The following is a 21,346-nucleotide window of genomic DNA, read 5'->3' as shown; positions in this document are numbered from 1 at the left end:
GAAGGCAGATCTCTACAGGCTATTCGTTAAACCTGGTAGAAAATAAAATACAGAACAGATAAGCCAACACTTGAAGTTCAAGAGCCTGGCTGGCAGAGAGATGATGGTCCGTGCACACGAAGATCATTAAGAATGGTTGGAAACCCTAGGGTTTAATCAAGAAAACCCGCCATCATCGTCGATTGACTGTGCAATGTTTTTGTTGGGACTGTACTGAAGTTTTGTTTAGCAGGTCAAAAAATAAAATAAAATCAACGGTCCAGATTGTTCTCCTCCTCTATGCCGCTCTCAAGCCAAATTCACAGATTCGATTCTCACCCCTGTGGTTGCTGATGCCGTAATGACAGAATTGCCCTTATTGTGAAGGCTTATTTACTTCTTGTATTCATGAGAGTTGGGATTGGACTAACAGGGACGCAAGGTCCTGAAAATTAATCGAAGATCGAAATGGAGGAAAGAGAATCAAAGAAAGCAGAGGAGGCGACATGGAACAGAGAAACAGTTCCGAAAGTGATGAAGATAGTGAGTACCAAACTTTCTCAGAGAGACCTCATATCTCTTCTCGTGGTCAGTCCATGGCTTCACCGCACTCTCATCTCCTATCCTTCTATGTGGAAGGTAATTATAATTTTTCTTCTTCTCTCTAATTCGTGTTTGTTACACCAGTAAGGGATATCGATTTTACAGGGCTGTAAATGACCAAAAAATGGTTTGCATTTTTAAGGTTCTTGATTTTAGAGAGATGAATCATGCTGGTGATCGCCTCATAGCTGCCCTTTCACTGGTAAGCTTGAAAGACTTGTTTTGTATATACTCGTGAGATGAGCTGGTCTCTGTTGTGATTGAATTACCGGAGAAATACCAGAATTGATGCGGTATAATGAAATAAAAATCCTTGCCTTGTGCTTCTTGAGGTGGAAATTTGTGTTTATCTGTAGTAATAGGAGTTGTGGTTACCTGATAGCATTTGTTTTAGGTGATTGTCCTATGGTGGTTAAAATTTTGCTGTATTTTGCAGTCTAGATATCAGCATGTTGAGCAGATAAATCTCGAGTTTGGACGAGATATTGAAGACACACATCTGGAACGACTCAAAGAAAAGGTCATGTGTGGCAATGTTGATCATATGAAGTTCTATTATGTGTCTTTGAAAAACTAAGAATATTTTGGGCAGAATATCATTACTTTGTGCTTTTAGAAAATATTGTATTGAATATTTGCTTTTCTTTTTTCTTCCCCTACTAATATATTAGGAAAAAAAAGAAGAAACTTTCAGTACGGCATGTAAATATGTAATGTGATGCAGGATAGTTTTCATCATCATCATCAAAACTTTTATCTCTGTTGCGAATGAATTTCATTATGAATTATGTTTCCAGATAAGCTATTTTTGCCATCTTTTTGAAAGTTTTAAGAAATATACAGTGTTTGGACTCTCTTCAAAACTTGGAGTCCCTAAATCTAAATGGTTGCCAGAAGATCTCTGACAAGGGAATTGAAACTATAACCGGTGCTTGCCCAAAACTTAAGGTTTTCTCCATTTATTGGAATGTGAGGTACTTAAAGAGTTATCTTTTTTCTGGAAATATTCACTGGCTAAATTTTACGTTTTCTGCATTCTTTCTTGCAGTAATAACGGATTTTGGAATATGAATTGCACTTTCAGGGTTACAGATATTGGTATCCAGTATCTTGTGAAGAACTGTAGACATGTAGTGGATTTGAACTTGAGTGGCTGCAAGGTAATTGAAAATTTAGATTCAATCTTTTATCCTGGTTTCCTTGTAACTTGGGAGATACAGACAGCTCTACAGTTATCTAGCATGCATGATTTGCTCCAAAACTTTGGCAGTCGATGTGCTATAGATCACAAGCTCCTGGATAGAGCAAAATAGAAATGAGTAGGGGACGATATTTCCTAGCATGCTTATGAGCCAATGGGTGCATATATTTTATACTTTTGAGATTTTTTTTAGAACATCATCTTTATGCCATCTGTCCCATGAAATAGGATGTTAGGTTGGAAACCTCATACTGTTTCCCCAAGTAAAATAATATTCGAAATCCTTGTGACCTATTTCATTTTTCTGATATCTCTACAGTCTTACTTGTATTTGTTTCTGTTATTCAACTATTTAAAGCAGACATTTACTCCATCTTTCTTTTTTTGGTCTTTCAACCAATGCTTTCATGTGGCAATCACAGCATATATCAGACAAAAGTTTGCAATTATTTGCTGACAATTATCCAGAGTTGGAGTTTCTTGATCTGACTAGGTGAGTTAATATATTTCTATGTATTTAGTTGTGCTAGTGTTTGTTTCTCCACATATATTTATGTATTTAACCCATTCAACAATGCTAGTGGTCATTACTTCCACCACTTTCCTTGATATATTTGCCATTTTGAACAATTGTAGAAGATGGTGAAAATTGATTCTACCGGGATTGTGCAGGTGCATCAAGCTTACAGATGGTGGCTTGAAACAAATATTGTCAAAGTGCTCCTTTCTTCAGAGTTTAAATCTGTATGCTCTGTCAAGGTATATAATAATATTTATATTTTATTTAGGACTAGATTAGTTTCATTGGCATATTGATATTGGCGAACTTACGACCATGTTTTCATTCAGCTTCACAGATGAGGCCTACGCGAAAATATCACTTCTATCCCATCTTAGATTTTTAGATCTATGTGGTGCCCAGGTAAAACTCAGGGTTGCTTATAAAGTTATTGGCAATTTATCTTTTTAAGAATGTCATGCTGATTAAGACATTAATTGCCAGAATATATCAGACGAAAGTCTTTCCTGCATAGCTAAATGCAAGAAGCTCGTGTCTCTCAATTTAACGTGGTGAGTAGAACTCTCAAACTCTAGTAGAATATCATGCGGAATTTTAAAATACCGGGGCAAATGTTACCAATCTATATTCTTTTTGGTAGGTGCGTGCAAATCACTGATGCAGGGGTCATGGCCATTGCTCAAGATTGTACCTCTCTTGAATTTCTAAGGTAAATTCTGATAACAGGTGGTTTTTGATAATTTAGGGCCATTTCTTAATTTGTTCCTAACTTGTTTTGATGAACATTTTGTCGTTCAAAGCATTTTTTTCTCTGGGGGTACTCTTCTGGTTTTCCAACCATAGCTAATTTTTTGAAGTGCTTGTGATTAGTGCGACGATGGAAATTAGCTGAAATGAGGGTTTGACCATGAACTAGAGTATTTTCTCTCTAGCTAGCTTAAACAATAGTGGCAACTAATTTTCTTTCTTTCTTTAGTAATTACCTAAGTCAAGTTTATGCCCATCATACTTCTGATGGTTCCGCTCAATTGCAGCTTTAACTTAAAAGGGATGAACATCAGTGTATAGAAATAGGGTTGAGAATGTAGATTGGCTGTCTTTCTTATACATATTGAATTCCGAGCTTAGATATGCTACAATGGATGTGCAGTAACGTTAACATAATATAAGGTTGAGGGAGCTCAGATTGAAAACAAGATGAGAGAAGAGGCTTTAAAATGCTATAAACTTCTGCAATGTATGTTTCTGGTATGGAAAATTACAAAATTTGATTAAGATATGTTAAAAAAGAAAAAGGGATCTAAAAATGGTAGAGATGGTGGTAGTAACGAATGATATCAATGTCAAATGACTGGTAGAGATCGTAACTTTAGAACGGATTGAGTGGTAGAACATACTCCATGTAGCGTATTTCTAATTGTTTTGACTTGGAATTCATTTTACTTACCAAAAAAAATACTTCGAATTCATTTAGCCTACCAAATACTTGATTTAGGCATGGGAAAATGTCAACCCGGTGACCATGTCAACAAAAAAGATGGATGACGGCTTTGACAATGATGATGATGACGATAATGATTTATAAATGTTCTAGAAACACCAACTATACACAGTAAATTTCAGAAGTTAAGAGATTAGTGAAGCTTCTTTAAATGAACTTGTGGAGTTTATCCCGCAAGCATCACTTGTGACTGCCTGATGCATGCCATGCCATCTATACATTGCAAAACCAAAAATTTCATTTAGCTGACCTTGCGGGGGCAACAATCGTGTTTATGGTTGTAGAGTGCCTATTAAACCAAGCAAGGCATCCTTATGTTGTGCTGATACTAGTGGCTAGTAGTAACCTTATTCCTACTTATGGAGTTTTGTTTCTGATGTCACTAATCTTAATAATGCAGCTTGTTTGGAATAGTTGGAGTCACTGACAAGTGTCTTGAGGTCCTTTCAAGGTTTTGCTCAAATACGCTTACTACCCTTGACGTAAATGGATGCATTGGCATCAAGGTACGTAATTGTTCTTATTAACAAAACCCTCTGCTTTTTTATCTTTCTTTAATCAAGTGATTATGTACGGGCTCAGAAATATACTGGTAATTAGAATATGGTATCAAATACTGGTAGCTCAATTTATGTTTTTTCAAAAAGACAAGTTTATATATTCTGCAATCTGCATTATCCAAGAGAATATGTTATTAGTACAAGTTAGCAACACTTGTTTCGTGAATTTTTTTTGATGTTGTGCTGTTTTAGCATTATGAATTTATTCTGCAGTATATGTCAACTATTCAATTTTCCACTGACCATAATTGGTACGAACATATGGGGCCATGACCCTGACATGATGTCTGGTATGATTCACACCAATCTTGGGAAGCCAATACTGTTCAGAGAGGCCCTTTCCCGGCCCTGGACAACCACCTCAAAAAAAGTATACTCAGTAAACCATCCTCATTTCCTCATGATAAATTGCATATATATTCCCTACAAGAGGACAAAAAAAAATTCATTATTGATGATGAGAAGTGATTATTTTGAAATTTTGTACCGTTGCACTACGTACAAAGCAGCAAGAGAACTTCTGTATCAGTGCTGGCCGCTAGGTGATGGCATGCATAAGACATTTGATGGAAAATTTTGATTGCCGGTATCATTTCTGTGTGTGAGTTTGCTCAAAGCTGCTCACTGAACAAAGATTCCCCGATTCCCATCTCTCTTAAATACCTGTAGTTTTGCACTTTTGCCATCCCTGATTATTTCTGCCTTGTGTCAAAATTTTCCCTTCCTGAAAGCACATTTGCTACTTCTGCAGAGACGAAGCCGTGATGACTTGCTTCGACTGTTCCCAAATTTGAGGTGCTTCAAAGTTCACAGTTGATCTGCATGCGGATCCACTAACGTGTCTATATCCGTGAACTGTTGTGTGTACATCACCTTGAAGGTATGATGTCTTTTCCTTCACTACGAGCGAAGATCGCAAACAATATATTGTATGCTGAACTATTCTATATTAGCCATTGATTCAGTATTTTTGGCCAAAGACATTGAGCAACAAAGGCAGGGAAGACCAGGCCATAGTAATAATGCATTTGATACTCCAATGACGTGGTTAGTCTGATTTTGCCCAGGACTGATCCATCACGGCTGTAAACTTTAAAGTTTTGTGGAAGAAGAAACTTGTGAAGTCCCATGGTTATATTATTATTATGTTGTTTTAGAAACGTGGGTCCTGCCTTGTGGCGTTTGCAAACTGAATGGGGAAGTGGGCCTGGAAGGATCATTGATGGGCCTAGATGTAGGGGCTAAGATGGAACCGTGTCTTGACCCTAGATGAAGCCCAACTCGCTCGAAAGGAAGAGGTCACGACTCATTCCTCCGGAGCCTTTCAACGTTTTTAATTTAAAATAATTATGTATTTAGATATGACCTTACTATAGAAATTATTTATTTTTATTATAATGATTTTCGCATGCCAAAATTTTCAAACAAATTGGGGGGTCAACCCTAAAATTTTACAAGTCGAAGAAAAGTTCCTGTCAAACTTGATAATTTAAGAAATCAGCTGAATAACAAATACCTCTGAAATAAGAGAGGAACAAAGAGAAATCAATGATTGATTCGAAAATGGTTAATAAAGATTTAAAATTTCAAACTTTTACATTACATATTTAAATCTAATTTCCTTTGTTTTAAAAAAAAATGATATTTTTTTATTTTTTTTGTTTTGGCACATGTCTGGTTAGCTATTTTAGGTTTGCAATAAAAGGGGAAAAAAAACCAAAAAGTTATTAAACCTCCCTCTCAAAATTTATAACGAACCTTTGGTGGAGGGGGGGGGCACGGATAGACCTCACCCCCCACCAGTTCACCACTATCTCGATGGATAGAGATACACGTATACATATTTATTATTTATGACTCTTCGTATAAAAAATTATAGCCTCGTTCGTTCACCTGCTCTGATAAACCCTAATATCGATTCCTCTTCCTCCTGTTACACTAAAACCTTAAAATTCGATTTAATTTCTCTCTCGAATCTCGAATCGATCCACTTCTTATTTTTAATCCAGAACCAGAACTTTGTCTCTGAAAGGTGACTTTTCTGGCAAGATCTTGTTCTCCGCGATTGTGGCTTGATTTATAGTCCGGTCAAGGCTGGCGGGTATTCGGGTCAATTAAATGGCGGATCCGCCTAGTGTCCGCCATAGAGTGAGAATTGATAGATTTGGTGTCTGTTTGGAGCTGTTATCGTTGTTTTCGTTGGTGGCTTCCATAGGTTTACAGTTTGGTGACGATAGATAAGAGCGAAGTATGCTGAACGTGCTACGGGTGCACCTCCCCTCGGATATCCCTATTGTTGGCTGTGAGCTTACGCCGTACGTGCTTCTACGGCGACCCGATAACACTATCATTACTGAAGATGTTCCCGAATCAGCCCCAATTGACCGTCATTTCCTGAGATACAAGTGGTGAGTAATGTCAAATGTTTTCTTTTTGTTGGCCTAGCTTTGGGGCTTTTTCTTGATCGGATATTCTTTATTACTTTGATTGCTTTGGGGTTGTTTGGCGGTTCTTGTTTTGATAAATATATGTGATCTTTCTAGTGAACTGTTGAAATTTTGCCTTTTTACTAGGATGAGTGTTGATGGCCTGTTACTTATGTGGTTCATTTGTGTGATTGGCTACTGTGTTTCTCTTTTCTTCTTGTTATTGTTTGGCTCCTGTGTACATTTTCCGAATCTATTTTCTTGCAGTTCCTTTACCGCACTTCCCATCCATTCTTATGTGGTATCCGCACTTTTCTAGGTTGCTTGGCTGTTTCACATTTACCAGTTTACTACATGAAATTTCTTGTCTTGCTGTTGCCCTTACCATATAAATATGTTATTTATTTCTTCCAAACGTTTAGCTACAGAGGATGACACAGAATAGAGCCATATAGTTGCCGTATAGTATACTGGGAGGCTGGGAAGTGTACTTTTGAAAAGGGATAATCTTCGTGCTTTTGAGATTGAGAAAAGACATCTTTTCCGAGTAGGCGGCCTTTTTTGTCAAATCTGAGAATAGTGGACCCCTAATTCTTGTTTCCTTCTCATTTAGCTCCAAGAAGAAAGCATTGGAAGATAGGATATTTCGCTTGCCCAAGATGCCGCACCACATCATTTCCAATAGGAATTAGATCGCTTCTAATGAAGTTTCCTTTTAAACCCATGACAGCTTCAAAGCAAATAATCAAACATCTCAAAAATGTAATAACTGTTGGTGATTCGCTTGGTAAAAGATGATGGAATTGTCTGCTAAATGAGGGTGAGATCTCTCTTTTTCACCGCCTTCTCTCCCTAATTATTTTGAACCCGCCAAAGCCATTTCTGTAGGATGTCTTATGTAAATTAAGAGGTTGTTTGGTAATACACCATTACTATATGAAAATTTTGGTCATCCATAGAGCTATCCCGTAAGGATCCTTGCATATCCTCTAATCTTCTTGCGGTTGGAATAAATATAAAAAATAGGGGTGTGAAGTACATAGACTGTTAAGTATGCTCTTAATCAAGAGAGTGAAACTACCTCCTTTTGATTGGTACTAACCCCTTGAGTTATTAGCATCTTGTACTGTTCATTATTTTAGGTTTAAAATCATTATCTCTTTTTTTTTTTGAATACAATACTGAAAAAAAATTTGAAGGGAAAAGATTTTGCTATTAAGTTGATATGTGTTTAAGGTGGTTTTGATGACTCAGCTTATGTTGATTGAAGGTCTAAATATGATCTAGGTGTGATTACATGCTTTGGCTCTAGGCATAAGGTTTTTTCTTAGTTTGTGTATCGAACTTAACTTGAGAATGCCATATTCAGCCCTTTTAAGGCCATTGTAATGTTTTAGATGATTGTGTTGAACATTTGAAGGCTGCTGATTCGAGAATTATGATTCTGAGTTGTTCTGCTTTAGAAAATAATTGAGTCATTGGTATGTATAATGTATATGTGTTTGTATTTTTGTCCCTGATAGTGAAATTTTTGCATTTGTATCTTAATAACGAATGACTTACAACACTGGTTATACTGTCCTCTGTAGCACTTTATATGAGACAGACTTGCCCTTTTTGGACTTGCTTTGCAGGTATCGTATACAGAGTGATAAAAAAGTTGCTATCTGTAGTGTGCATCCATCCGAGCAAGCGACATTGCAGTGTCTAGGTTGTATTAAGGCCAAAGTACCTGTTACGAAAAGTTACCATTGTTCTCCTAAATGCTTCTCAGATGCATGGCAGTATCATCGTACTCTGCATGACCGTCCTGCTAGTGCTGCAAATGATAATGGAAATGAGGAAGAAGAGTTGTTTGGGCGTTTTAATAGTGGTTCGTCTATCAGCTCCAGTTTACCTGGTTCTGCATCAAGCACTAATTTGACCAATGGCTCTACAGCTTTGTATCCTTCAGCTGTTCCACAAAGGAATGGTAGTGAAACTTGGTTTGAAGTTGGACATTCTAAAACATATACCCCAACTGCTGATGATATTGGCCATGTTCTCAAGTTTGAGTGTGCTGTAGTAGATGTAGAAACTAAATTACCTGTTGGACATGTCAACACTATATTAACCTCTCGCGTCATTCCAGCCCCATCTCCTATTCCACGTCACTTGATCCCGGTCAGTGGAGTTGATGTGCTGGGTCATTTGGATTCAGATGGCCGTATTTCTTCATCAGGAACTTTTACAGTGCTCTCGTATAACATTTTGTCGGATATGTATGCCACAAGCGAGTCATACAGTTATTGCCCTTCATGGGCTCTCTCTTGGCCATATCGCAGACAGAATTTGTTGCGTGAAATTGTTGGTTATCGCGCAGACATTGTTTGTCTTCAGGAGGTAAAAGATTGCTATTTAAGTTTATGGTTGATATATGTTATTTGATCTTTGGAACTGTTCTAGAGATAAACAGGACTCTAAACTGCAAATGTTGAATAGTTTATCTCAAAACTCATATCCAATCTCTAACTTGATATGGAGCTCACAACAAACTACGTTGTGGCCAAGCTGCTAACCATGCTCATCAAAATCTTTTACCCTATAATATATTTTCTATTTTTGAAAAAAAAAACTTTAATTCAATGAAAGTACTAGGCTTTGTACTGGTTTTCCTCAACATTATATTCTTTTGAGAATTTCTATAGATTTTCTTTGATGCTTCTATTGCAGATAACTTATTTGGCATATGCATGGAAGAATTGGTTTTTGGATGTTACTGCATTGCTACTAATATTTTGAATGTTTTTTTCTTTTTTTGTTGGAGTGATGCATTGCCAAGAAAATTGATGATACTGGATGAACAATGGTGGCAACTATCCTGACTTTGTTGTGGTCGACGCAGAATAGTGGGGATAAAATTGAACACAGTATAATGATTCAAGGAAAGAATAAACAAAAATGACAATTGTTATACATGCGAGCCCCTTATCATTAGAGTTTTTTTATTATTGGGAACTTTGACAACTGGATTGACCTTGTAATGTTTGGAGTAAATTTTCTTTTAGCTTGTTGGTAGCTTGATATGGATTGAGCATGCCTCTATCCTCAACTAATAGTGGATACCTTTTTTCAGGTCCAAAGTGATCATTTTGACGAATTTTTTTCCCCAGAACTGGAAAAACATGGTTACCAAGCTCTATACAAGAGAAAAACAAATGAGGTTGTTATAAAACTTTTTTTATTTTTATTTTTATCGTTTGGATGGCATATTTCTAGGATGTTGTGATAGCGAACATATTTCTAGTTACTTAATTTTTGGATGTGGGATGCAGGTCCACACTAGAAACCCTCATACAATTGATGGTTGTGCCACATTTTTCCGTAGAGAGAGATTTACACACGTCAAAAAATATGAGGTTTGGAAGTTTGCTACTTGTATGGTATTATTTTTCTTTGCTCTTTACGCATATCCAGATGACCTGCTTGTTTTCAGGTTGAATTTAATAAGGCTGCTCAGTCTCTGACTGAGGCTGTCGTTCCAAGTGCTCAAAAGAAAACTGCTTTGAATCGGTTGGTTAAGGTAGTCTAATTGTGGTTACCTCAAAAACATAGTTTCCTGCTTCGATCTTTTGTATTTATCTCGATCTATAAACCATGACATAATCTAAATAAATTTATAGGATAATGTTGCATTGATCGTGGTTCTGGAGGCAAAGTTTTGTAATCAAGGACTCGATAACCCTGGAAAAAGGCAGCTTCTCTGTGTGGTATTAAATCTTTTATTTCTCCTTCTATTCATTGGTGCTGCTATTATGTTATCTGAAGTTGAACCTATTTTCTTGATTGTGATGGATTTGCTGATGGAAGATTTACTCCTGTCATGTATGTGACATACCATTCTGTGAGTTATGTACCTAGCATTTGTCTCCTGACGTGGTGCGGGTGCATCATCTGTTCGTAGTTAAATTTGGACTTCCGTTCTCTTGAGGACTATTACTTAATGGAATTGTCCCACTACAGTCAGTCGTGTTATCTCTTTCTTAATTTATTGATTACAGTATGCCTTCCTCTCCATCTCAGATCAAACACTCGTGGTACAGTAGTTACATACTGCTATAGTCCATGAAGAACTTGTTTTCATGATTTTTTTTTTCTTTTACAATATTTTCATGTTGCTTTTATATTTTTAATTAACATTGAATTTATGTGGACTTATATTAGTCCAGTGCCCCATGACTAGCAAAAAAAATTTATTTGGGCAATTGGCTAGACTTCTTTCCGCCCTTTTTCTTTTTCTTTTCTTTTTCTTTTTGGTTATTCATCTTATGCATGCAGGAATCCTTTTATATCATATTTTTAACTGTCTCTCTTTTGATGTTTCTGGTTTGGACATTCAGGCAAATACACATGTAAATGTCCATCATGAATTAAAGGATGTCAAGCTTTGGCAGGTTTTTTATCTATCCTCTTCTTATATTACAGGATGTTAATTTTTAGTTTTTCGTTTGCTTCTACTGAAAAAAAAGAAGAAGATTCTGATCGATCTTGTTTGTCAAATTAGGTGCATACTCTTTTGAAGGGGTTGGAGAAAATAGCTGCCAGTGCGGACATTCCAATGTTGGTGTGTGGGGACTTCAATTCAGTTCCTGGAAGGTCTTTTGTGTTCCTGTCCTCTATTCCTCTACTGTTTTTATTTACCTTATGTTAGAGAAGCAAGCTGTTTGTTACTGTGCTAGGCACATTTGTTCAAACTGCTATTTAAATTTGTTGCAGTGCGCCCCATGCCCTCCTCGCTATGGGGAAGGTAGATCCTTTACATCCTGATCTGGTAGTAGACCCTCTTGGCATCTTACGTCCTCACAACAAATTGGCACATCAGCTGCCACTGGTAATTTTTCTTTTTCCAATGGATGCAATGCTATCTTTTGTATGTAAACAGTCCTTTAAGTGTTCTTTTAGGATGGGTTTGGTATATCTTCTCTTCTTCTGATGAATTATTTAATATTGAATAAAACTATGAAAGGAAGAATGGAAATGATAGTTCTTGTTTGGGGAGAATGATGCTTTTGTTGTGGTTTTATGTACTTCGATTGCTTCTGACATGACTGTGTGGCAGGTAAGTGCTTATTCATCCTTTGCAAGAATGGGGGTTGGTCTTGCTCTGGAGCAGCATAGGAGGAGAATGGACCCCACAACAAACGAACCTCTGTTTACTAATTGCACAAGGGATTTTATTGGCACCCTGGATTACATATTCTACACAGGTGAAGCTATTCAGCAACATGTTTTTTGTGCATCTCTTTTGGGAGTCCATTGGGGATTAAAGGTGGATTGTACTAAATTAATGATATGATCTTTCAGCGGACTCCTTAACAGTGGAGTCCTTGCTAGAACTCTTGGATGAGGATAACTTGAGGAAAGACACAGCACTTCCTTCTCCAGAGTGGTCTTCAGATCATATAGCGCTCTTGGCGGAGTTTCGGTGCAAGCCTAGACCTAGACGTTGACATACTGGGTATGCTGTAGTTATATTTGCTTTTATCAGCTTTAAGATTCTTTATCTATCTGCCCCCGTTTAGTTTTCATTCAATCATTTCTCATTTGCTTGGCATATTTATCGTACTGTTGAAGATTGACTTCATCTTTGGCTTCAGTTTCATGATTTGCAATGAATTTTTTTAAAAATTTACTATCATACAACAGTGTGTAATCCTAGATTTTTTTTCTCACTTTACTAATCTACTCATGTCATCTGTGTGAGGCTGTGAGCCTAATTCATTAAAAATATAGTTTTGACAAGGTAGATATGAGATTGAAGTCTTCCAGTTAATTTTATTTTTTAAGAAGAATGTCTTAGCATTGGAAGATACATTCAATGAAGACTGTGCAGAGATCCATCATACTTCTATTTATTATCCCATTACTACTATGACAGATTCAAATCAGAGTTTAACCAACTACTTTTTATTGCTTAAAAATTAGTCTCGTTAGTGGTCACTCTCAAAAGTTCTTTTGTTCCTCTGGTTCAAGTTAGCCAATACATACCCACAAAAAATCGAAGTAACAATTCCAAGCCTTCATTTTCTCTTTTAATATCTTCACCCACGGTTCAATTGGTACCAATTAGTTGTAGAGCAACTTAGTTAAGCTTAGAAACGCAAATGCAATGAAACATGTGATGGGTATCTTCATCCCTTTATCCTTACAAATAAATCATTTATGAGCTAAGTAAAACCCGCTTCTTCTAAGGTTGTCAATGTTTGAAAAGTTTGCCCCAAATGGATTTGAGTGCCATGATAAAATTTTCTAAATCAATGTTGCATAGAACTTATAGGCAAGCATGTGGCCCATTGGTAGAGTGACGGGGGTGCAACCTAGAGGTCACAATTCAATTCCTATAAACAACCTCTCCACGTATTAATATATTATGTGGATGTAATGTTTGTTTACATCGTGCATGTCTCTGACTCCGTATGCTGCGGGAGCCTTGTGCACGGTTACCTTCCAATTTTGCATAGGACTTCTCTTTTCTTCGTCTTTAGATGATGATCCATTACCTTGTTTGCAATTCTTTGTAATTGGATTCCTGTGACAACTGCTCACCTTGTTTGCAATTCTTTGTAATTGGATTGCTGTGACGGCTGACGAGCATTTGTTACTATGAGCTTTTACTGAGAGAAGACCTTATTTTTGAGGAAGACTAAATAGAATGACAAGCTTCCTTTTTCATGATTTCTCATTGCACATCAATCCAACTTACATATGCTATTAGTGCACTTACATATATTGGCAATGAACTGGAAGAATCATGTAGTTTTGTTCTCCTCTTTTATTCTGTTTGATATAAATGTGAAAGTTTGTGCTTAAATCTTGAATATCTTGTCTGAAATCTGTTACATTTATGGAAAGGAGCGGTTGATTCAGTGTGATGTTTAATGATCAACACACCCACACATGCTCTCTCTCCCCCTTGTTATTATTTTTTTTTATTAATGCACTGATGCTAAACCTCCCTTTATGTGGTTATCGTATTGTTTTTCTACTTTTTTATCTTGATGGAAAAATCTGTTCTGGTCAGGTGGAGAAGATATGGCTGCGATTAGATGACACTCAAAAATAGTTCATTTTAAGAAGTGTAGATCATGTTTCCTGTGATCTTTCCCGGGGATCTCTAGTGCGAATCCTGTTGCGGTCTGCTGTGTATTATGCCACCTTTGTTTCATAGAAAACTCAATCCAACAGCCTACCTTTTTTTCCTTTCCCCTTTATTTCCAATAGAAATGTCCAGCTCAGTTCAAGTTGTACCAGAATTACTGAAAATCAAGTTCTCTGTGGCATGCTGTTGAAGGCATGCCCTCGTTGTATTAGTCCATGCTTCCTTTTATTCGATCCCATTGCCTTTTCTTATTGTTGTGATCTTGTATTTCCGGCATGTCTCTCTAACGGGAGATCATAGTGATGGGACGATTCTAAATATAAGAAAATTTTTCTTTTTTTGTTTCTGATCATCAAATGTCCTTTGGTATGATGCACAGTGTTTCATCATTTGAGAAAGAGTGCTGAACACAGTTTTTAGGTTTGTTTTTTTTTTTTTTTGCCTTTTGGAACAAGAAAGTTCTTAATTCGGTTAATGTCATTTGGGAGATTGTTGAGAAGGCGATTAATGCATCCTTTACCTATGTGACTATGACTTGGGACCAGTTTCAGTACCATTTTTTCTGCGCCTAAAAGCACATGTTTAGTAAATACGTATAATAATGTTGATAAACACTGAGACGTATTTTGACACTTTTTAGACCATAAAACTTATTTTTGAGGGTCAGATATATCTGTCTAATAATGTTGATAAGCAGATTGCTTTCCTTTGAAAGGAAACGTAAATTAATTCCAAGATTTTCAACTGTGACGTGTTTCCTTATAAAAAACAAGAGTTTCGCAAATACAGATAAAAGATGTTGCAGTTAGCTAGTGTATGTACATGTCTCAATGTGTAGAAAAGTAATTAACTACTGAGAAGTGGGAAGTGCAAAGTTCCCACAATTTGTTGCTGCTAAATATTTTTTAAATGTTCGACTAATACTGTTCATTATGGTTTTGGGGCTCTATAATTTTTAGGAGTTTACAATTCACTAATGGTGAGGGAAAAAAAAAGAGATGAGTTTTAAAAATTAAAAAACAAAAATGTGGTATGATACGATACGTTTCTCAAACAATTGTATTAAAATTTGTAAACTCTCATATTCTAAACGAATTGCGGAGCTCCCGAATCCGTTCATTATTAGTACTATGTTCACTCACTCTCTTTTTGATTTATTGATCACGCTACCTTCTTTAGCCCTATAAGTACCACCTCATACACCTCCAATCTACACATCTGATCTCAACACTACATTTAAGCAAATATTTATATCAGGTTACTAGTTAGAGATGGCTATCTTTTCTTTCAATGTTGTCTTTATTCTTCTTGTTGTTAATCTCTCAGGTAGGTTGGTTTGTTATCTCCATTGTAATTACTCAAGTGTTCTCTGTCTTGTTAATTGTGTTAGAAGTAACCATTTTTCTCATTTTTTTGCAGCAGCGATGGTGGCTGAAACAAATGCACAAGAGATGTGTCATCAAACCATTCCAGGAGACACTTGCAATGCTGTAGAATGTCTGGACGTGTGCGTTGCTGCTGTTGATCCCACATCTCATGGAAATTGCATCCAATCATCTCCTCATCACTACTCCTGCTTGTGTACTTGGGAGTGCTCTGCTTGAATTTGATCTTCACTGGGCTACTACTTCATCCACATTAGTGGTTATATACTGCTTACTGGGCTTCCTAAATAGATAAACTCTGTTCAGATTACTATACCTTCTAATGATTTCTAGTTTCCAATTCACTGCCTACTTCTTCCATATATTGAAAATTAAAGCACTTTGTGTAGCTGATTATTTTAGCTCCTCTTATATGTCCCAAACATATTTTTCACTCACTCAACCATCATGTTTTTTTCCTAACAATCACCTAACCCAACATGCCTTCCGGACGGATAGTTGAGTGAACGTAAACTGAACCACCAGTATAGCCCACACCACCCTGGCAAGTAAGAATGAGACAACCCATGCGAGTGAAGGTGCAGAAGTGGGACAAGCACATAGAACCATGATTTCACAAAAAAATATCACAATCAATTGGTTCGAACTCTCAAACTCAAACACCGGAGACTCACTCGACCGTCATTGCTTTCAATGCAAGAAAAAGACTTATTGAATAGGCAAAACAAGAAGGGAACAAGGTGCAAGATAAAAGATTTATTGAATAGGCATGACAAGAAGGCAACAAGGTAAGGCACTACTGTGGGGGCTGTTTACAGTAATACGTGCAAATGCATAAGGTGCCGCTGCAGCCTCCTACACCAAAGGGCTCTTCAGAGCATTCACGGATGCATCTCTGCCATTGGCAAATTCCCCATTTCATCTGTTTATGGCATGTGTGCTCAGGTATTCTCACAGCACGAGCCTTATGAACTTGTAAGGCCTGGTTATGAGCAACTATTTCTGAATAAGAGATGCAAAAAAGGAAATTACTCGTCCTGCTGCTGTAAAAGCTATTCACATGGGTATTCCGGATATCAATGTCAAAAAGAATCCACTAAGAATGCTATCTACTGCACAAGTGTATGAATAAATGGTGATAAAAAGACAAAACACAAGTTCAAAAAGGACTCATTGGTCTGTGGATGTAAGAGAACCTGAAGCAGCAAGCAGTAGCAATAGAAGAAGGGTGGCGAGGTAGCGCAAACCCATATCTTTCACCTTCATCTTGGTGGTTCAGGCACAAATTCCTCTTGGTGAGAAAATGGACCCCTCAAGGAATACAGTTCTTGTCTATAGACTTTAAAAAAAAGGAAAAAGTGGAAGCTTAAAGACATGAAAGAACACATCAACCATTACAGATAATTGCTGTATCCAAGAAGCTCAAGTCGCTTTTTTGAAGTATCTGTGCCAAGCTTCTTCACCAGATCATATATTCTTGCCTTTGCAAGTACTTCTGTCTACATCATGCCATAAATAAACAATTTCTTTTGCTTTTCCCATAAACAAATGTTCTTATTCAAGTTCCAATAGAACTTGAAATATAAGTTACGATCAAATATAACTTAACCAGCGGAATCAATTGGGAGTTTAGTAAAAAAAATTGTTGAAGAAAAAGTTAGGACTATTCACATAAATTCAAAAGAGGCGCTTGAATATATTTCCAGACAACAAATTCTCCACATCTTACGGGAAGGGAACACATTACAATCTCTGTAGCAGCTACATTCACAACAAAAATCGACATTTATCAACACAATGCTATGTTACATGGCTGCTATTTGGCAATTCGATAAATGTGAAGTTTTGACCAACAGAGATGAACACGTAATGTCACACCACAATGATCTAGGACTCATTCTAGAGCTAACAACTAAATCGTCCTCAATTCTTACACAAAATTTGGATGAAAATGAGGGAAGCAAGTGCAGCTCTCACGTATGAGTGTATGACAAAATCGCCTTCGTCCTTATTCTTAATTTTTTTATTATTCTTTATTGGTTGTTGATCGAACATTTTTGGTTGGTAGAGATTAAACCAAGCCTCCTTCACGATACGAAGAAAAAAAAAACTTGGACACCCATGATTAAATCAGAATGAATAAATGAAAAATAATCTTGTGAACTCATGACAAAAAATTGAAGCATGAAAACAAAAGTACAACTTTCCATAGAAAAAATCCACTGTATCTTAAACCAGATAAGGATGAAGTATCCAAGCTGATAAAGTTAAAATACATGTCCAAAAGTATTGCCACTACTGAAGAATTGCAACCAAAATTGCTAACTAAGTCCACAGCTTTTAAAACTTAAACCGAGCATATAATTAAAACCAACACAAAACATACCTAATAACCACCCTTGAGATCATTAACAACATCATAAGGAATGGGAGTAACAGTTTCCAGCATTGCACCCTCCACCATAAACCCAGGTTTTGGACCCTCTGGCTGCCTCTTCGTGCTAATGACCTCACCTCTTGCCTTTGCCTCTGCTTTCAGCAGATCATTCTTCTTTTTCCTTAGTTTGAACTCCTCAGTACACCTTGAAGGCTGCACATGCTCAACTCGGACATGAATCCTCTTCCTGATAATCCTGTTACCCACCTGTGTTCAAGGATGTGTTAGACGTCAAAATTACATTAACCTTCCCATTCATCCATAAAGGAAGCAGAAAAAGATTCTTATTTCAATTATGGCAGGAACAATGACACTAAGTTCTGATCGAAGACTCAACCCTCATCACAGTTTAACAATTAAAAACAAATTAGAATTCTACTTACAGGATACACGTAAAATCAATACAGCAACTTCCAGATATTGGAAAATTGCACACACACATATATATAAAGAATAAAGCACTTGAATTAGAATCCATTACAATTACATGGTAGCAAATAAGCTTATTACTCCAAAACACCCGTGGTGTCAACCCATTTTTCTACTAGATCATTTTAAAAATCATCAAGAAACCTGAATCATATACAGAGTATGAGGTATTTAAATGGAACAAAAAAATATATATGCATACGAACCCATAAGTACACTCGACACAAACGTCCCCAAAATCCATCATAGCATCTTAGAATGTCGATAATAAATCAGAACCAGAAAGCACAAAACGATGAATTACACAAGGAAACAAGCACATACACCGCATCAAAAAAAAAGAGGGAAAAAACCAACATAAGCTGAGATTATATGAATCAAAATTTTTATAAAAAAAAAAAGAGGAGAAATTATACCTGCTTGTTAACCTCGACACCAATGGCGCGCTTTGTGACGTTCCAGACTCTTCCAGTGCGGCCGTGATAGAACTTGTGAGGCATGCCCTTGTGGATGGCTCCATTAACCTTGACGTCGACGTGCTCCCCAATCTTGTAGGTCCTCAAGTACGTCGTCAGTGGCACATAACCCTTCTTCCTGAAGGCCCTGGAGAAAAGATCCCTAGTCCTCGCCCTCTGCCCATGACCTGCCGGCATCTTCTCACCCTCTGTGCCACTCCAGAGGCTCCGCGACTGAAAAGACCAAAACCCTAGGTGACAGTGGAGAATGTATATCAGCCTCCAATCTAGGTAGTGGGCTTTTTCTTAGCTGGCCCCTTCTGGTGGATTGGGCTTTCTGGATATAAGCAATTTGATTAGGATGTTCAGGGCCCATTAATATTTCTGCCATATTGATGTTAACGGGCCGAGCCTAACCAAGCTTATCTAAAGGCCCAACTCTGCTCATTCGGTAAAAGGGCTTAAAAATAGAGCCCAAAATTAGTCATCAAATGTGCCCAGTTGTTGTTGATGGAAATGGTCATGGTGCACAGCCGGCCCATCGGTCATGGTGCACTGCCGGTGAAGAAGTAGTCATGGTGCACAGCCGGCCGAATTGTCGGCTTTTCCCTAATAAGTCTATAACAAATATAACTTCTCCATTGTCTATATTCCACATCTGGAAACACAAAACACCAAACCACATTTTAAACACTGTATATATAGGCAGTCATCGATAAAGCTTTTGCAAGCAAAACCATCTCAAACTTGACCATAAATTCCCCACCGGCCACCATGGCCAAAACCCAAACCATTTCAAAATTCCTACGTCTTTTCACAACTCTCTTATACCTGACCACCGCTGCCTCTGCAAAACATGACCGGTTCGGTACACTCTCGTCTCGATCAAAACTGGGCCTCAAGGCAGAAAAACTAACTCATCTCCAATTCTACTTCCATGACATATTCAGTGGGAGAAACCCAACTGCAGTGCGAGTTGCTGAGGCAGCAATGACTAGAACTTCGCCATCATTGTTTGGTGCTATGATTGTGTTTGACGACCCATTGACTGCAGGACCTGATGTGAAGTCCAGAATGGTAGGAAGAGCACAAGGAATTTACGCCACTGCCTCGCAAAATGAGGCGGGTTTGTTGATGGTGATGAATTTTGCTTTTATGGATGGCAATTACAATGGGAGTACACTAACTGTGTTGGGCCGCAACACCGTGTTCTCTGCGGTGCGGGAGATGCCAATTCTTGGGGGGAGTGGACTGTTCCGGTTCGCGCGAGGCCATTCTGAGGCCAGAACTCACTTCCTCAATACTACGGGCCCGTTTGGATCAGCCTTTTTTGGAACATTTATACTACTTGTAAGTATAAATGCTCCATGTCAACCAAACAACAATTTACGACACATATTCCGAGACAATTTCGTGCAGCATTTATACTACTTTGTGAAATGCTCCATCAATGAACAATTTCACATTTTTTATCTAGCTTTTTCCAATCTTACTCCGGATATATTATTGATTTACCATATATACCCTTAGAGGACCTAATAAAATTTAATTAACTTACCAAATAATGTATACCCTTACCAAATAATGTATTAATTAAATTTAATTAACTTGGTAATTTATTAATTATTTTATAATTTATTATTTTCTTCAATTAATTTAAATACATTTATTGATTTTATAAAATTTGTATGTTTGGATACAGGTATACAATTAAAATGTACAATACCCCTACACATAATTTATCCAATATGCTACACAACACAAATGTTAACAGTAAAAGTTCAACCAAACACCTACCCAGCATTCAAGCAGCATATCTGCTACTAAAATTGTCCAACATTTCTGCTACCACTATTTCTGCTAGAATATCTGCTACTTTACAAATGCTCTCCCAAACTAGCCCTACAACAGGGGATGCTATTGTGAAATATGACGTCTATGTCTTCCATTATTGAGTTGTTGTTTCTGTTTGTTTGTGTTATTGATTTTTTTTTCCCCTGAGCATTGCTTTTGTATTTGTGTTTTTGAACCTAAAAAGATTGTTTAAAGATTATTCCCTCTACTAAAAGAAATGTGATGTTTGTTTTTACTATGTTTGTCTAGAACTACAAAAATCAACAAAAAGAAATATGAGGTCAACTAGTATATATATACCAAGGGTGGAAGGAGGGGTAGTGAGTTGAAGCAAAAATGTTAGGGATCCCAATAGTTGATTTTGGAGCTTTTTTTATATATGACACTTTTACAACAATTTATTAGACAAATAATACCCAATTATAATTTTTTAGCAATATAACGGCATGCTCTTGTCTTTAGCAAAGCCGTTGTTAATAACAACGACATATCTTATTTCACAAATATCGTATGAATGCCGTTGTTGACAACAGCGGCATTCATAATCATATATATCAAAGCACCACGCTTTGATAACAAAACAGTCCACCACCACCGACTGACTAAACCCCAAGCTTTTTTGTTCTTCTTCAACTCTTCATCCTCCTCTCCACTTGACAACTTTAATATATCATTCTATAAATACTCCCCTATTTTGATAATTAAAAACCCTAATTCAACTTGGGATTTGAAGCATAAGTAAAATTAAAGAGAGAAGGTTTAAGCTAAATTGAAACCCAATTCCATGTATTTGATGACCATCAAAGCTCTTTGCAAGTCTTTAGACCTCAAACCCAGAATCAAACATTCTTCACATCA

At 37.1% G+C, this 21,346-nt stretch overlaps 5 protein-coding genes across 10 annotated transcripts; 4 read left to right on the top strand and 1 right to left on the bottom strand.

The window, feature by feature from the left end:
* Positions 1–66: 66 nt before the first annotated feature.
* Positions 67–5,793, top strand: LOC120012899 (F-box protein At3g58530). 4 transcript variants are annotated; one of them, XR_005471305.1, is made up of 13 exons: positions 67–618; positions 725–784; positions 1,019–1,102; positions 1,426–1,556; positions 1,667–1,742; positions 2,206–2,276; positions 2,456–2,542; positions 2,633–2,705; positions 2,787–2,854; positions 2,944–3,012; positions 4,205–4,310; positions 5,116–5,244; positions 5,432–5,793. XR_005471305.1 is itself a non-coding variant. In XM_038864454.1 (12 exons), exons 1-12 carry the CDS (start codon positions 448–450, stop codon positions 5,179–5,181), a joined length of 1,062 nt encoding a protein of 353 aa, XP_038720382.1. In that variant the 5' UTR covers positions 69–447; the 3' UTR covers positions 5,182–5,793. The 4 variants fall into 4 exon arrangements, 1 of the variants encoding a protein (XP_038720382.1); XR_005471304.1 differs by having other exon boundaries at positions 5,330–5,793; XR_005471303.1 differs by having other exon boundaries at positions 5,318–5,793.
* Positions 5,794–6,135: 342 nt separating this feature from the next.
* On the top strand, positions 6,136–15,628 carry LOC120012898 (carbon catabolite repressor protein 4 homolog 1-like). 2 transcript variants are annotated; one of them, XM_038864453.1, is made up of 12 exons: positions 6,136–6,772; positions 8,425–9,172; positions 9,906–9,992; positions 10,105–10,188; positions 10,266–10,352; positions 10,453–10,539; positions 11,170–11,223; positions 11,334–11,425; positions 11,546–11,660; positions 11,889–12,036; positions 12,134–12,287; positions 15,351–15,628. In XM_038864453.1, the coding sequence occupies exons 1-11, from the start codon at positions 6,615–6,617 to the stop codon at positions 12,277–12,279; spliced, it is 1,806 nt and encodes a 601-aa protein (XP_038720381.1). In that variant the 5' UTR covers positions 6,136–6,614; the 3' UTR covers positions 12,280–12,287; positions 15,351–15,628. The 2 variants fall into 2 exon arrangements, with proteins under 2 accessions (XP_038720381.1, XP_038720380.1); XM_038864452.1 differs by lacking the exon at positions 15,351–15,628 and adding an exon at positions 13,851–14,265 and having other exon boundaries at positions 6,139–6,772.
* Positions 14,426–15,701, top strand: LOC120012902 (putative defensin-like protein 137). The gene is made up of 2 exons (XM_038864458.1): positions 14,426–15,254; positions 15,348–15,701. The coding sequence occupies exons 1-2, from the start codon at positions 15,200–15,202 to the stop codon at positions 15,530–15,532; spliced, it is 240 nt and encodes a 79-aa protein (XP_038720386.1). The 5' UTR covers positions 14,426–15,199; the 3' UTR covers positions 15,533–15,701.
* A 417-nt stretch (positions 15,702–16,118) lies between these two features.
* Positions 16,119–18,889, bottom strand: LOC120012901 (60S ribosomal protein L21-2-like). Of its 2 annotated transcripts, XM_038864456.1 has the most exons (3): positions 18,596–18,889; positions 17,700–17,957; positions 16,119–16,315 (listed from the first exon to the last, which is right to left on the bottom strand). In XM_038864456.1, the coding sequence occupies exons 1-2, from the start codon at positions 18,830–18,832 to the stop codon at positions 17,700–17,702; spliced, it is 495 nt and encodes a 164-aa protein (XP_038720384.1). In that variant the 5' UTR covers positions 18,833–18,889; the 3' UTR covers positions 16,119–16,315. The 2 variants fall into 2 exon arrangements, with proteins under 2 accessions (XP_038720384.1, XP_038720383.1); XM_038864455.1 differs by lacking the exon at positions 16,119–16,315 and having other exon boundaries at positions 17,491–17,957.
* Positions 18,890–19,125: 236 nt separating this feature from the next.
* LOC120011838 (dirigent protein 23-like) lies at positions 19,126–20,589 on the top strand. Its single transcript, XM_038862971.1, has 3 exons — positions 19,126–19,212; positions 19,340–19,947; positions 20,535–20,589. The coding sequence occupies exons 1-3, from the start codon at positions 19,126–19,128 to the stop codon at positions 20,587–20,589; spliced, it is 750 nt and encodes a 249-aa protein (XP_038718899.1).
* The last annotated feature ends 757 nt before the right edge of the window (positions 20,590–21,346 follow it).

Source organism: Tripterygium wilfordii, chromosome 13 (assembly GCF_013401445.1).
Source record: "Tripterygium wilfordii isolate XIE 37 chromosome 13, ASM1340144v1, whole genome shotgun sequence".
Classification (NCBI taxonomy): Eukaryota; Viridiplantae; Streptophyta; class Magnoliopsida; order Celastrales; family Celastraceae; genus Tripterygium; species Tripterygium wilfordii.
Note: the sequence above shows the minus strand (reverse complement) of the source record. Positions and strands in the feature narration are given on the sequence as shown.

Excerpts from the sequence above, each read along its gene's own strand:
- LOC120012899 (XM_038864454.1), top strand. The coding sequence starts at position 448 with ATGGAGGAAAGAGAATCAAAGAAAGCAGAGGAGGCGACATGGAACAGA. Across the intron at positions 785-1,018 it reads TCATAGCTGCCCTTTCACTG|TCTAGATATCAGCATGTTGA; the intron begins GTAAGCTTGAAA and ends TGTATTTTGCAG. Across the intron at positions 2,706-2,786 it reads TAGATCTATGTGGTGCCCAG|AATATATCAGACGAAAGTCT; the intron begins GTAAAACTCAGG and ends ATTAATTGCCAG.
- LOC120012901 (XM_038864456.1), bottom strand. The coding sequence starts at position 18,832 with ATGCCGGCAGGTCATGGGCAGAGGGCGAGGACTAGGGATCTTTTCTCC. Across the intron at positions 17,958-18,595 it reads GTGTCGAGGTTAACAAGCAG|GTGGGTAACAGGATTATCAG; the intron begins GTATAATTTCTC and ends CCTTGAACACAG.
- LOC120011838 (XM_038862971.1), top strand. The coding sequence starts at position 19,126 with ATGTGCCCAGTTGTTGTTGATGGAAATGGTCATGGTGCACAGCCGGCC. Across the intron at positions 19,213-19,339 it reads CCGGTGAAGAAGTAGTCATG|GCAGTCATCGATAAAGCTTT; the intron begins GTGCACAGCCGG and ends CTGTATATATAG. Across the intron at positions 19,948-20,534 it reads TTCCTCAATACTACGGGCCC|CCCTACAACAGGGGATGCTA; the intron begins GTTTGGATCAGC and ends CTCCCAAACTAG.
- LOC120012898 (XM_038864453.1), top strand. The coding sequence starts at position 6,615 with ATGCTGAACGTGCTACGGGTGCACCTCCCCTCGGATATCCCTATTGTT. Across the intron at positions 9,173-9,905 it reads ACATTGTTTGTCTTCAGGAG|GTCCAAAGTGATCATTTTGA; the intron begins GTAAAAGATTGC and ends ACCTTTTTTCAG. Across the intron at positions 11,224-11,333 it reads AGGATGTCAAGCTTTGGCAG|GTGCATACTCTTTTGAAGGG; the intron begins GTTTTTTATCTA and ends TTGTCAAATTAG.
- LOC120012902 (XM_038864458.1), top strand. The coding sequence starts at position 15,200 with ATGGCTATCTTTTCTTTCAATGTTGTCTTTATTCTTCTTGTTGTTAAT. Across the intron at positions 15,255-15,347 it reads TCTTGTTGTTAATCTCTCAG|CAGCGATGGTGGCTGAAACA; the intron begins GTAGGTTGGTTT and ends ATTTTTTTGCAG.